Here is a 14,029-nt window from a genome sequence, read left to right as displayed (position 1 = left end):
TAAGTGAAGTACTGCTTTATGCCATTTTTTGTCCTCACTTTTAGGAAGTTTTCTCTCTGTGAGACTTTTCCAATCGTTAACGAAAAAGAAACACGTTCATGTTTATCACACCGAATTGGGCAAAACACAACTTTGCGTTCACCTTGCGTCTCGGGAGCCTTTTCCTTTAAGCGTAGAGTAGCATTGAGACGCCCTTGGAAGTAAGTCGCACAGAGTTACCCAGCGCTTGCAGGGGTACGTTGGTCTGTCTGTCAAGAGGGAGCCCAGCATTCCTGTGGTCATTAAATTACATCCTCACAATTAATTAGAGAGATGTATGACTCTCCATTTCTCCAAAAATTAAGAATTGCCTAGTTGGTCCCAACTCGTTAAGACACAGCTCTTTCTTAGAAGTCTCTCAGACATTTGAAAAATAATGAAATATTGGTATTTATAGTGTTTTCAAGCTGTCATATGTATAAGCCTGAAAATCATCTACGAACAGAAATCAGATTCTGGATAGACGGTGCCAGTCAAACTACTTTAAAAAGAGAGAATAAGCTACAGAAAATGAAGACCTGGTAGCTATAGCCTATGAAGACAGGATATGTTTCATTAAGATTTTAACTATATTTTATCTTAGTATGAATTTCCAAAATTATCTCGACATGAATCCTCACTAAGTGCGAATACGTGGCAAATGCAGTTGAAAATAAATCATATCTCGTATGATAAACCTCTATCAGTTTCAAGGGGTTTTATTTATAGATAAAGCACATTTTTAAAATTGTAAAATGTATATCGGGAACACATCCAAAAGTTTATAAAAAGTAGCTTTAATGCTAAAATTGAAGACAATTTGACAAAAGCCTAAAATGTAGCATCGAGGGTAGTTTTTATTTTCTTAATAGCTGTAAATAAGACTTAACCAAAATGTAATTCGGGAAGGTTGTGAAAGAAATATTTAAATCCCTATCTGGATTTACATCCAGATACAGCATATACCATGCCATAGAGCTGTTTTGAGACAGTTAAGCCTTTTAATATACCTCCTGTAGTACTGAGGCAGTAACATATTGCTTTACAAGTTAAATCCTTTCGGAAGTCATGATGTACATGCAACTTGCTCTCTAAATATTTTACTAATTTAAAGCTGGGTTTCATGCACTGGGTTGTAATGGCTGGGGATGTGCTGTGTAAATCCCTATCTGGCATGTTCTGGACGCGGCATAAAAAAATCCTTCTTGGTGCTCAGATTAGCGCTGATAACTGCAGGAATCACAAGCAATAGGTTGCACAAGACCGCGTCATGTTGGCTGCTACGCACGAACACTAAACACGTCTTCTAAAGATCTGTAAGGAATAAGGGAGGCTGTGATTTCAATGCACACCTAAATAAAAATTAGCAAGTTATTTGAAAGTACTTCCTCACACACACACGTTTATACACAATATGCGTTTCAAAGTGCAATGCTGAGGTTAAGAAATACCAAAATGCCGCACATTAAAACCTCCTGAAAAATAATCACCAGCTGTATTTTGCAATTAATCATTTATTTATTTCCTGCAATCCCAAAAATCCCCAATCACATGGAAATTTCAGCTCCAAGGCTAAACTGCACACGCTCTCCCTTTTAGCCCCAAGCAAAAGCTTGTTAGAGCCAGGCTGTAAAATCTCAAAAAGGAAAGAAAATTTGGCCCCGCAGTAACAGCCGTGGTACGGAGAGGCACAGTGTCTGTCCCGGCGAGGGGAAGGTTTCCACGCAGGGGTGAGGAGCACCGGTGGCCCCCTGCTACAAATGGTTAATGTTAAGGAGTTATCAAGAAGGAAAATGCTGTCTGTTCTGCACGACATGTTAGTGGAGCAATTGTCTTCTAAGGAAAAAAAACCTGAAAGTAAGAAACTAAATTAAAGCAAAATGAACCTGAAGATGACAAGCAGACAACCCAGGCAAGTTCTGTTAGTCTGAACAATTAACTACCCCGATAAATTCCATCATAAGAAAAATACTCTTGGTCAAATACGGATTATTTTTGAAAAAACTTTTTTTTTTTTTTTTTGGCAGACATCTCTATCACTCGAAACCTCTGCAGCATTTGCCGTCACTGTCACGGTTAAGCCCGTTCCACCTTTGGCTTTACCGCTGCCTGGCTGTGCAGAAGAGTCACCCCTCTCTTGCCCTGGCAGAGCTGGGGAAGCTGCGTGTTACTTGCACCGAGAGCATTTGGATTTGACAGTCGGTTCAAAGTAATGCTTCTTTTTTAGCCTACGAGACTAAAATGGATAATCTTTCCCAAAAGGACGTAATCTGTCATCGGTAAGACCCATTAACAGGTTTAGCTGAATTTTATCACGCTCGCAGGAGCTGCTGGCTGTAGGTTTTAATAAGCAGGGCTCTTCTTCCTGCGACTGTCTTCATTTGCTGGCAAAAGGGAACATTTCCATCTTCTGCCCAAACGCATTCGTACAAATAAAGAAAGATCTTACATCTTACAATCTAGATGATATTTTTTATTACCAGACTCACCGTATTTAATGATGATTAAAACATGAGTGAAACGCAACAAAAATTAAACCAGGACTCCTGAACTAGATTATTTTGAAGGAGCCCAGAAGATTTGTGCATCACTTTTCCCTGCCTTTAAAAATACCGAAGAGTTCTGTTAAAATTCACTTTTACCATCCCAGTAAAAAACCCCTTAATGCTTCGGTTAGATTTCTTTAATAAAAGACCATACTCTCTGGAAAGACGACAGTTTGGAAATCACATGGACAAACAGTGTTAATAATGTATAAGTTTGAGAACTCTGCTACGGAGGACTACATGACAATATTTTAGAATCGGTTTTCTATTTTAGGGTATTTTTTCAGACTTGAAACATATTTCACCTTCATTCTGAAGGAATTTGCATCGCTTCAAAGCGAGGGGAGGGAGCAGGTTGAAAATTTCTCCCCTTTCAAGTTCTCCTCAGCGACAAATTGCTGCAGCATCGTTGATCATAAAAAGGGGGGGCACAGGGTTTCATTTTTGAAGGTAGGCTGAAAAAAATGTATTTTAAAAGTTTTATATTAGGAGTCCATTAAAAAGTTAGAACATATGATTATTGTAGAATTAATCGGGGGGGGGGAAGGGGAAGTCAGTCCACCGCTGACAAATCGGTCGATCCACTGCGTGTAGAAGGAAAGCAGAGGGTACGTACGCTGCGGCAGGGAGAGGACACGGCCGCGTCCTTCCCGAGCAGGTGAGCCAGCACGGCTGCTGCGGGGAGGCAGCACGGGGCCGGGGGGGGGAACAGGGAATCTGCCCCTTCGCAAATTATTTTTAAAATTTTACTTAGGCTTCCAACAAGGCGATGCAAGTTTTGAAGGGACACGCTGGTTTCACTTAGGCTCAGCAGAAGTATATGGGATTGTGCGGTATTCGCTTTTCCCCCAACACAGGAGAGCAGGAAAAGCAACGAGGATCCCTTCCCTTCCTTGGCCAGAAAGTTTTGTTTTAAACTCCTACCAAGTTCTTCTTCAAATTGCACCTAAAACGTGCAAAGGTCTCAGAAAGTAGATGGTCTGTAGAATGCTATACCTGATTCAAAAGTCTACGTTACACCAAACCCCTAAGTTTGAGTTTAGAGAAATCATTCGTAATTACAGAATATTAAGCTATCACAAGCAGCGGTTAAAAATGTAGCTGGGTGATGTATTTAGTGTGTTCCCTGTGAGTCTTGGGCTAGAAGCACTCCCAGTGAGAAAGCGATGACTATTACCGGTCAGAGACAGTCTTCTCAACCTGTGAAGTTTAGGGCACATGGTTTCCATTCCCGCAATTTGCCTTCGACCATCATGGCAACACGACCGGTGAGGATTTTGTTACCCCATATCCTCAAGACAAATAAAATGTTCTCTCATGTTTCATTATCTAGGGGCTGTATTAAAAAAAAGAAAAAAAAAAAGGAAAAAAAAAGTTACAGCTATTTAGATATGTCAGTACATTAAACCTTATGGAGAGAAGCAACACACAGGAGTATGTTTCATCTTTTCATTGAAGAAACACTTTGATAGCCACAAGCAAGTGTGTGCTGCAGATGTACAGACCATCTAGATAAAACCCGAAAGTATAAAGGATATTTTGAATTATTTTGTCGTTAATGGCTACGTTATGTTTTCTGTTACCCTTCTGAAGAGGGGCTCTTTCTAAGTCTAGTTTTATTTGGGAATCTACAATCCTTGAAAATCTTAATGTCGGAGAACAAATGGTGAATCTGCCTAGAGCCACATCCAAAGCTCATCAGCTGCACGGATTTCAGAACTGCAATATTAGCCGGTTTTCAGTCTTGACTATACTTTAAAGCGTCTTATCTACACATAATATTCTATCGTATGAAAATCTACAGAAAAGGTCTGCTGCTAGAGAGAAATCTATGCAGCTGAGGATGCAAACATTGACAAATGTTTTCAAAATATCTGTAATAACTCCAAAAAACCCCAACCCCAAACGCAGCAAATGATGATTGAAAATTGTTAAAAAGGATATAACAGTGAAGAAGATCATTCTGGCTCAGTACAAATTACCGTAGATGTAAGAAGATAAGCAGAATAGCGTTAGGCACCGAGATTCACTTGGTCAAGGCACAACTTCAGTTGTACCAAGGCAGATGACAAATGTAATGAAACGTTTAAATTAAGATTTTTTTTTTTTCCAAATTGGTCCTGCTGTCTCTGTTCCAGACTTCTAATTTAGCTCTACTTTCACATTCCCAAGTGGGCTCTGCAGTGCTGGTCTCGTTCCTAGGATGGAGCGGCCTCGAACAAGAATTCTGGGTATATCCTGCAACAAGCATCTAAACCAGTTCTTTTTCAAAGGTTTCGCTAAGCTTCATTTTATATTTTTTTAAAGAAACGTTTAGTCCGTAAGAGAAGTCCCCAACCAGATTTAGGATTATTTTAATTTTCCCCTGTAGTCCAGACAGTTTTGATGTATTACCGGTATTTTGGACGTTTTGACTGCCTACTGTAACGTTGACGGCCAGTCAATGCCCAGTCAGTGCTTCAGATTAAGTTGTTGCCTTCTGCTCTGACGTTCCGATAGAGACTGAATACAAAAGAGTGAGCCCGAGAGAGCTCCTTGGGGTGAAATTAAGCCCAGAAAAGGAACTGTGCCTCTGTATAGATATTTGCATGGTAGCAAAATTCCTGGAATTTAATAGATTGCTTCTGTGGAAGTATTTGCAGAAGAAAAAAATACTAATGAAAAAATCCCTCTACAGAATGATCGAGAGCTACACACAGAGAAATGCTTTCAAAACACAAGCATTTAATTTTTTTAAATGTTAAGTGAGATGTAAATATGTACGTTAGCAACAAAGTGCTCAAAAGCATACTGAAAACATATTCCATACACAGTTAGCAATAGAAGTCTGTACAAAAGTAATAAAGTTACACATTATAAAAAATACTCCGTAACTATAATTTAAAAGAGGGAAAAAAGACAAGGGAATTGATTTCTCAGTTCATATAATTTATTGCAGTTAGCACACAGTTTAAAAATTCACCAACACACCAATAGTACAAAACTAAACAGCATTATAAGTTATTCCCCCCTCAGGAAAATAAAACATACTATGATTGTCAAAGCTAGATGTCAGTCTAAGTTTTAGAACAAAAGAAGAATGTGAAACTAAGGAAAGGAAAAAAGCAATCACTCACGAGGACCACAAAAAAATCCAAGAGAAAGTCCATTTTCCTCAGACACTGATTGTCTTCTCTAACTTAAGAAAAGAATGTAGTTTTAAAACCTAGAAACTATTCAAGTAACTAAAGATAACGCTCCAAGGCCATTTTCACAGCTTTTTTTTTTTTGTTTTAAATGCCATTACAGCCAAATTAACACACATTTGACCAAATATTTCCAAAACAGTCCAGCAATACACAATGGAGTTTTCCATTCAGTATCTTAAGCACAAAAATAGGCTATGTTTACAGTAGTTAAGGCGATCAAATTTTAAACAAAAGCAGAGAAAAAAAAAAGAAAAAAAAAAGGGAAAAACAGCAAACGTTTTCCATGCTACTCCCATAGACCTTATTTGTAAGTGCAAGACAGGAAAACAAACACTGTGCAAAATGCTTTTGACCTGCGTGTTGGTCATTAAAACCACACGTCAGGCTGCAGTCTCTGCTGCTTGGATACACATAGTCCTTCCCCTGCCCTCCCCCGGCCCCCCTGTCACTCAGGCCTTCCCAGGCCTTTCAGCCCGGGGCTTTTTTTTTTCTTTTCTTTTCTTTTTTTTTTTTTTTTTCAGTCCACAGCCTCTTTTCAACGGGGGGGAAAAAAAAAGAACGACCTATTGTGGTGGAGTGGTGCAGCAGGAATCCTACAAATGCTCATCTGGGGAAATGGACGCACCTCAGCTGGAGCTGGCGTGGGGTCTGTGCAATTAGAAGGGGTCTGGGGTTAGTAAATGCACACCGCACATGCAAATCTCGAAGTCTGGTTGTAAACATTCTTTTTTTTTTTTTCTTTTTTTTTTTTCCTTGTTAACGTAGCTAGATCGGCGACTCGTAGCTTAAGTTCTTCTCAACTTAAAGACAGTGGGAAAGTAAATTTAAATTAGATAAAATAAAAACAGTGCATTTCTCTTCTTCGTAACACCGGCAATTTCAACGGTGTAGGTTTTTTTTTTCCTAAGGAAATTAAATAATTTTCAACTCACTCGTTAAAGTTATACAATGCAAACAAAGACAAAAATATACTGAAACTCATGCATTTCTGTAGCGTTAATATTTACTTTTCAAGACTCAACTAAGAGCATCAACACAACCTGCCAAGTTCTTTGATACCTCCCCCCGGCCCATGTAATCAATTACAGTATACAATAACAGTAATTCACATTTTTTAAACACACAGTTCATCACTGCTGAAGCTGCAATATCCTTTTGCATCCCAAGCAAACCTTCACGTAAGACAGAGTCCCAGTGATCCCAGTGTACTCTCGGGGTTTTTGTTTTATGTTTTTGTGTTGTTTTTTTTGTTTTTTTGTTTTTTTTCCAGTGGGAACTGTCAGAAATCCAGAAGTTGCCATAATAAGTTTTAAGTCAACTGCTTGTTTAAAAATAGATAATCCAGCATTTCAGAAATTTTCCATTTGGGTCTAAAAGCATTCAGGTTTCCAACAGCTAGAAAGGACTCATGCAATTATAGAAATGTAAAGGAACTGACAAAATTGGGAGAGGATTTCTACATTCAGATTTTAAGAGAAAAAAGATCGAGAGCTTAAAAGAACGCAGTGTTTTGGGGAGAATAAAGCCACATCCAAATTTTTTTTGAATCGGAGATTCCTTAGAAGTAAAGTATCCGCTGGCTTCTATTCTGAAAAGGGAAAAAATACGCTCCGTAATTTGTTACTTTGTCGGATTACCTCTACAGTTCATTTTTATCGGAGTGCTAAATTAGTGAAATATTCATGCTGCCTTAAAGTGCAAAAACAAGCTAATAGCCAAACTTTCAGTTCAAGGAAACAAGATTGCTTTTAGACTGTACCACAACTATATAGATTTATATATATATTATTTATATATATAAAAATTTTATTTCCAAAGTTCTTGTGAGCTATCTTCTAAGGTCCAGTCTCTGACAGTAGGTAAGCTCAGTGCTTCGCTTTTGACAGACAATGAGTTCACCAACTCACAGTGAAACTTCCGAATGTGTCTGTAAAGGTCTCCAGACTGCGTGAACCTGCGTTCACACCACTTACAAGCATGAGGCTTCTCCCGCGTGTGAACCACTGCGTGGCGGCTCAGGTTGTGGGAGTACTGGAAGCTCTTCCCACACTGGGTGCAAGTGTAGGGCTTTTCACCTGAATGAGTCCTCTCATGACGTTTCAAGGTGTACATGCAAGAAAAAGTCTTACCACACAACGAGCAGGTCGGGACATTGACATCGGTAGCAGGCTTGCTGCGGATCCCGTCCTGCTCTCGAAAGTGCGTGCTTAAATGGATCTGCAGGATGTGGGGGCTAGGAAAGACCTTGTTGCAGAGAGGACACATGAAAATTTGGCCAGCGGGGCTAAGGATGTTTGACACGTAAGGGAGCAAGCTGCTGTCCATGTTTCCTTCCACCTGGACTCTCTCGTTCTCTGGAGTTATCATTTCATCATCGCTTGCCTTGTCCTCTCTATCTAGCTCCCTCAAGACCGAATCTTCCCTCATCGGAGCCAGGTGGGCCGGCTCGTACTGTACCCTGTTATTAGTGCTCACACTTTCTTTCACAGTGCTATGTTCCATATCATAGTCATTAGTGCCAACATCACTCTCATCACAGGAAGCCTCTTTCTCCACCTTCACCTGAACCAGGCTGCTTCTAAGCATGTCCTGCGAAGAGAAATAAGAACTGTTCAAATTTTCAACTCCTGAAAGGCTGGACTTGACAGACAGGTCCAGCACGCAGTCAACATCTGCTGAATCCCTCACGGAGGTGACAGACCTCTGGGACAAAGACTCTGTTGAGCTGCAGGGGCTGGCTACTGTTTTTCCAGCTGCTGCTGCGTGCGTCTCTGCCTCTCCGCCAGTCTGGGGAATGCCTGCTGAGTCTGAGGGCAATCTCATCCACATGTTCCCAGGCTCAGCCGCCAAGTCCCTTTTGCTAGGCAGGATGTTCAATTTTTCATCTTCTCCGTCATCTTCATCGCTGGGCAAGTCTCCTGGCATGTGGCTGCTGCCGTCGGAGAGGCTCTCCACTTTGTCTGAACAACTTGAGGCGTCTTCCTCCTTTTTTGTACTGTCTGCCTCCGTGGTTGCTTTCTCTTTCAGCTTCTTTTTGCAGACTTTGACAATGTCATACATGTGGAGATAACTGGCAGCTGCTAGCACGTCTTCAATGGGCAAGTCTTTGAACTGGAGCTTTCCTTCGTACATGAATTCAAGCAGGAGAGCGAAAGCTGGGGCTGTAACAATGTCGCTGTTCAGATGAACAATGTCCCTTTTGTCCAGCTGGTCCTTGTAAAAGAGGTGGAAATACATGCTGCATGAAGCCAGTACAGCTCTGTGCGCTCGGAACTGGGCATCTCCTACCAGAACAGTGCAATCACAAAGAAAACCCTGATGTCTCTGCTCACTCAGACACTGTAGCAAATGTCTACTGTGGTCAGGAAACTCCATACTGTCTTCATAACCTATAAGCAACGAGATTTTTAGAAATTAAACGTAGGTCGGAATCACAGAACTTATGAATCCAAGTTATTCCACTCTAAAACCTTGTATTTATATTGCCAGAATTCTGCTAGTGACACCACGCAAAGATTATTTCACATGAGTGTATGATGGCAACTCTTTTCCCGATCAACCACTGAAGTTGCCATTTCCTTTCAGGGGTAAATAAGCCGTTCTAATAAGCACATAGGTACATCTGTAATTTTTTTAAAGTATCACTGCTGTTCAAAAAAATCTGTTCAACAGTTATTTTTTTAAGGCAACTTCCTCCAGATTGCATCCCTAGGAGGACAGACTCAAAAAAATATATTTTTTTTTTAACACTAAGTTTGAGAGATCACAGAGGGGGAAGAAAAAAAAAATTAAAATCCGATCATCAACCTTCTTTTTCAAGTCAAATTGTAGTAAGAGGAGAGGTTTGTACATGAAGAAATGCTAATATACCGAAATCTGAAGGTCTACATTCATAAAGTATAGAAATTATTTACGGGTGTCAATTTATATCGACAGCAAAATCAAGGCTTTTAGAAATTTAGTTCGCGTGGTTTTCTTCTTGTATTAAGTACAGTTTCAGGTTTTAAGCCTTCTCCATACTGTACAATAGAACATGAACATTTTTTGCCAACATGCAGAATTTACAAAAGAAAACTAACAACCAAAGCGCCAACGAGCACTGCTTCCCCTATGCAGAAGGACAGAAATTTCCCTCCCCTCCCACACCAGCCAGAGTTTGCAGTACCAAACTTAAAAAAAAAAAAAAGTCATTCAACGTGAGCGTGTGTGCATGTGTGCATATTTAAAATCAGCATCCTGAGTACTGTTCTTACCCAAGTATTTTTCTGTTCACCTTCCTTGATGATAAAGAAAAAATAAACTTCAAAGAAGTAGAGAAGTCAAAACTCAAATAGAAAGTAAAATCCCTTAAAAACCTGTCTTAATCTATTCTTCTGTGATTGATAGCAATGTTCTCCTAAATCATCTAAGCAGATCGTGGCTCTCTAGGCTGGCAGATATTATTGAAAAATCCTCATCCCTCGCAAACCAAGATGTACTAAAACTTACAACACAACCCCTACTATATTCTGTAAAATACCATTGCTAGAGTAAAGCACGAAGATTTACAATACAATCACTTTAAGTGCCCCACAGCCAACATCAATCCTAATCCTTAAGAGGGCTAAAAATAAAGATTGGAGGGCAGCTCACAAGGTAGCTGTGATCAAATTAGGAGGCTGAAAGGACAGAGAGGGACGAAGAAGGAAGCTTATAAACATCTGATCCAGCTGACTGTGGCCATATGGCAGCTGCTGCCCAGATAAAGAGATTAAGAATAGAGGAGTGCGATTACAGCTGTCTGGCCAATTCAGGCAGCTCAAATCTACAAGTTCTAAATTAGTCGCAAATACAAAAACTCCTTCAAATAATTATTGTTATGCTGAAATAAAAGATTTCAAATGCTACACGCGAGAAAGAAAAGAGGAAACCAGTCAAGCCATTCTCCCGGGTACAAAAGTTTTTAAACACATAACTGATTTCTATCTTTCAGAAGCACTACAGCTGTATGCTACAACGGTTCTGAGCTGCTGGATATTTAACCGTGAAGTTTAATGAAAGACTTCCCCACAAACACATTTTAGCCAAAATGATCCTTTTTAAAAAAAAAAAAAAAAAAAGCACACTTTTGTATATTTCACTAAAACCCCCGTAAAGTCATTCAAAAGATACAATACAAGAACATAAAGCAGAAGTCTCTTTAGGCTTGCCACTAAATCCATTGCAGTTTTGGTCTCAGAAATGAAGAATGAACTTGCTCTCTCCTTCTTCCAAACCAAGACATTCTCACAATATGCATTAAAGTTAATGCTAACAATGTGCCCAAGAACTCATACTCTCCAACTGTAGCCCGAGCCTTTCGATTAAGTCCACTTATCTATTTAATACTCAATTTCATATATTACCTCTAAACTTGGTTAGAAAAGTAATGTGATTTTTTTTTCTGAAATTCAATAAACAACACACCAAAACAGAAATATGCTGTATCTAATCTATTGCTACTCCTACCTTTAGTACACATAAACCTGATTAAGTCCTTTCCTCTGAGTCTTGCTGGCTCCAGGTCTGTTAGATCGGTGGAAAAAAAGCAGACTAGGAGAGACAGATGCAAAGTGGAGATGATGTTAGAGAGGAATGAGATACCTTCTCCACACACAGATCTGCACACACTAACTCCCTGTCTGTGTGTTAGAATAAAAGGCTGAGGGATGGCAGGCTGTCAGCTGCTCTGACATCATGTTCAGATGGAAATGCTACCTCCAGCTGTGCTCCTTTTAATGCCATATGCTACTCCTCTACACTCCTGCCACCAGCTTTTTCTTAGGAGAACTTTTCTCTTCTGTTAGTATAAACAAAATACTTCAAAGTCTCTTTTTTTCAAACTTTCTAACAGGGAGGAAAAAAAAAAAAAAGAAAATCCTAAACATATGGGGCTCTACTGTATTTGCAGCATAGCAACACTTCTGCCTCAAGTTGGAGGACCGCTTCGTGTACTGACAGCATACCCCAGCCATGGGGTTACTCGAGAAATCCATACCAATTCGGTTTTATTGAGCCCAGAGGTTCAGTTAAGAGAAGGAATTAACCAAACCTATTTACTCAACTCACAGCTCCCCGCTTCGCCGTCGGTCCTTTCAGTTTCAACGTTTAGACGGCATAAGTGATACCGAGCCCTGAAACTCCAGCTCATTTAAAACACCAAAGCAGTTAACCTGGCCGGGGCACTATTTCAAGCCTTCAGCTTTACCCATAAATCGCTTTCTCCCTGCGGGGGCTCGGGCTGTCATTTATTTGACTGCTGTGGCACCGGGACGCCGGCCCCCAGCCCCAGTGCCCCCCTCTCACCCCGCCAGCCGCTCGGCAGGGAGGGGAGCGGGACTCGGCGCGGCCGGGCGCCGTGCCCCTCGCACCGCCGGCGGGATCGGCCCCGCCGGCCGGCCCCCGGCCCCTCCGGTGACGCTCACGCCGCACTCGCGTCTACCAAGTCGGGCGATTCACCTGCCTGCTGCCGGGCGGGGGACGAGCCCGCCGCCCCCCGGGCCGGGCCGGGCCGGGCCGTGAGGGGAAGGCGCGGCGCCGCGGGCCGGCGGGGAGGCGGCGGCGGCGCGCAGCAAGTTCCCGGCGGGCCCGGCACCCCCATCGCCGCCGGGCGGCGGCAACTTTTCGCCGGGGCTGTCCCCCACCGCCCCGACACCCCCGGCCGGGGCCGGCCGCCCCCCCGCGGCGCGGGGGCCTGGTCCCGCCGGGCAGCGCCACCCCCGCCCGGGGCCGGGGCCGTGGCCGGGCGCGCCGGCGGCCGCCCCGCGGAGAAGGAAGCGGCTGCCCGACGCGCAGGAAAAGCCGCCCCCGGGTCACGGCGGCAACAAAAGAAAAGTAACCGGGAGCGGCGCCGGGGCGGCCGGTCCCGCCGCCCGCGGAGGGCTGCCCCCGCCCCCCGCCTCTCCGCCCGGCTGCGCCCACCCCCCGCCGGACCCGCCGCCAACTCCGCCCGCCCCGCGGGGCCGCACCGGCCCCGGCCCCGGCCCGGCGGGTGTGTGGGGATGGGGGCAGCGGGACTCACACTCCGCGGCGGCCCGAAGTCCCCGCGCTCCCGCCGCCGCCGCCCGCCGGCTCCTCTTCGCTCACTTGCCGCTCCGGGATCGCGTCTCGCCCCCCTCCCGCCCTCCCCCCGCCCGCCCCCCGCGCCCGCTGGCCGCCGCCCCCCCGGCCTCCCCCCTGCCGGCAGCTGAGGAGCGAGCGGGGCAGCCGGCGGAGCGAAGCGGGCCCCGCGCTCAGCGGCTCCCCATGGCACCGACGGCCGGAGACGGCGCGGAGCCCGGGGCCGGGCGCGGGGGAGGGGCGGGGGCCGGGGGGGGGGGATGGAGGGCGGGGGCGCCGGGCGCACGCAGCACGGGCGCACGCACGGCGGCGGCGGCGGCGGCACAGCCGGGCCCGGGCTGCGGCAGACAGATGTTCGCCCCCTCCCCGCTCCCCACTTCGGACTCCGCTCCCTGACTGACAGCCCGGCCCGCCCGCACCGCCGCCGCCGCCAACCGGAGCGGCGTCCCGCCGATGAGTGACGGGCCGCGGCGAGCGCTGAGTGGAGAAGGGGGGCCCGGGAAGGCCGGCGGCTTCGCCAATCGCGGCGCGCGGTGAGGCAGGGGGCGTGACCCGGCGGGGAGCTGAGGCGGAAGGGGGCGTGGCCCCGCAGAGCCCGGCAAGGGGGCGTGGCAGAGGGCGGGGCGAGCGAGGAGGGGCGGGGCATGAGGGGCGGAGCTTTGCTGCTGAGGGCGCGCGCGGGCCGCGGCCTTGTGCCGGTTGCCGGGGCGGGGGGGGGGGGGGGGGGGTGGCGCGGTGCATGGCGGGACGGCGGAGGGGGTGACGGGCGCCAGGTGCGGCCGAGGCCGGGGGTCGGGCTTGGCCGTGTCCCGGTGGGGCGGCTCGGCTGGGCTGGGGTGGGCTGGGCTCGGCTCGGCTCCCCGGGGTGCAAGGCTGGCCGTCTCTGACGTGTCCCTGCACTCTTGTCTGGCCTCGCAGGTGGTGGGGCCACCTGTGCCGGGCTAGGCCATGCATGGGGGGGGGTGTGTGTGTGTGTGTGTGTCACTGCGCTGGCCTGGCTGGGGAGGCCTCGGCGGCCTCAGGAGACTGCCCAGCCCTGCCCAGCCCTGTCCCCTCTCGCTTCGCAAGGAGTTTGCCTGCAGTCACCCCCCGCCTGCCCCGTGTGGGCTGCCCGCACGTCTCTGGCAGCAGGCAGGCCTGCCGCCTGGGCGTTACTCACCGTGCTACCTCGGGGCCCTTCAGGACGGAGCGTGTGATGTA

General features: G+C 45.8%; 1 protein-coding gene across 5 annotated transcripts; it reads right to left on the bottom strand.

Moving 5' to 3' along the window:
• Window positions 1–5,277: 5,277 nt before the first annotated feature.
• Window positions 5,278–13,309, bottom strand: ZBTB18 (zinc finger and BTB domain containing 18). 5 transcript variants are annotated; one of them, XM_054822223.1, is made up of 3 exons: window positions 12,792–13,309; window positions 11,240–11,323; window positions 5,278–9,141 (listed from the first exon to the last, which is right to left on the bottom strand). In XM_054822223.1, the coding sequence occupies exons 2-3, from the start codon at window positions 11,250–11,252 to the stop codon at window positions 7,559–7,561; spliced, it is 1,596 nt and encodes a 531-aa protein (XP_054678198.1). In that variant the 5' UTR covers window positions 11,253–11,323; window positions 12,792–13,309; the 3' UTR covers window positions 5,278–7,558. The 5 variants fall into 5 exon arrangements, with proteins under 5 accessions (XP_054678198.1, XP_054678196.1, XP_054678201.1 ...); XM_054822221.1 differs by lacking the exon at window positions 12,792–13,309 and adding an exon at window positions 12,230–12,591; XM_054822226.1 differs by lacking the exon at window positions 12,792–13,309 and adding an exon at window positions 10,006–10,029 and having other exon boundaries at window positions 11,240–12,180.
• Window positions 13,310–14,029: the final 720 nt, after the last annotated feature.

This window comes from Grus americana, chromosome 3, assembly GCF_028858705.1.
Source record: "Grus americana isolate bGruAme1 chromosome 3, bGruAme1.mat, whole genome shotgun sequence".
Classification (NCBI taxonomy): Eukaryota; Metazoa; Chordata; class Aves; order Gruiformes; family Gruidae; genus Grus; species Grus americana.
Note: the sequence above shows the minus strand (reverse complement) of the source record. Positions and strands in the feature narration are given on the sequence as shown.

What these genes read in the sequence shown, in the direction of transcription:
- ZBTB18 (XM_054822221.1), bottom strand. Translation starts at nt 12,371, where the DNA reads ATGGGGGTGCCGGGCCCGCCGGGAACTTGCTGCGCGCCGCCGCCGCCT. An exon ending in CCCCGCCCGGCAGCAGGCAG is followed by an intron (nt 11,324 to 12,229) that starts GTGAATCGCCCG and finishes TGTCTCTCCTAG; the next exon opens with TCTGCTTTTTTTCCACCGAT. An exon ending in CAGGTTTATGTGTACTAAAG is followed by an intron (nt 9,142 to 11,239) that starts GTAGGAGTAGCA and finishes CGTTGCTTATAG; the next exon opens with GTTATGAAGACAGTATGGAG.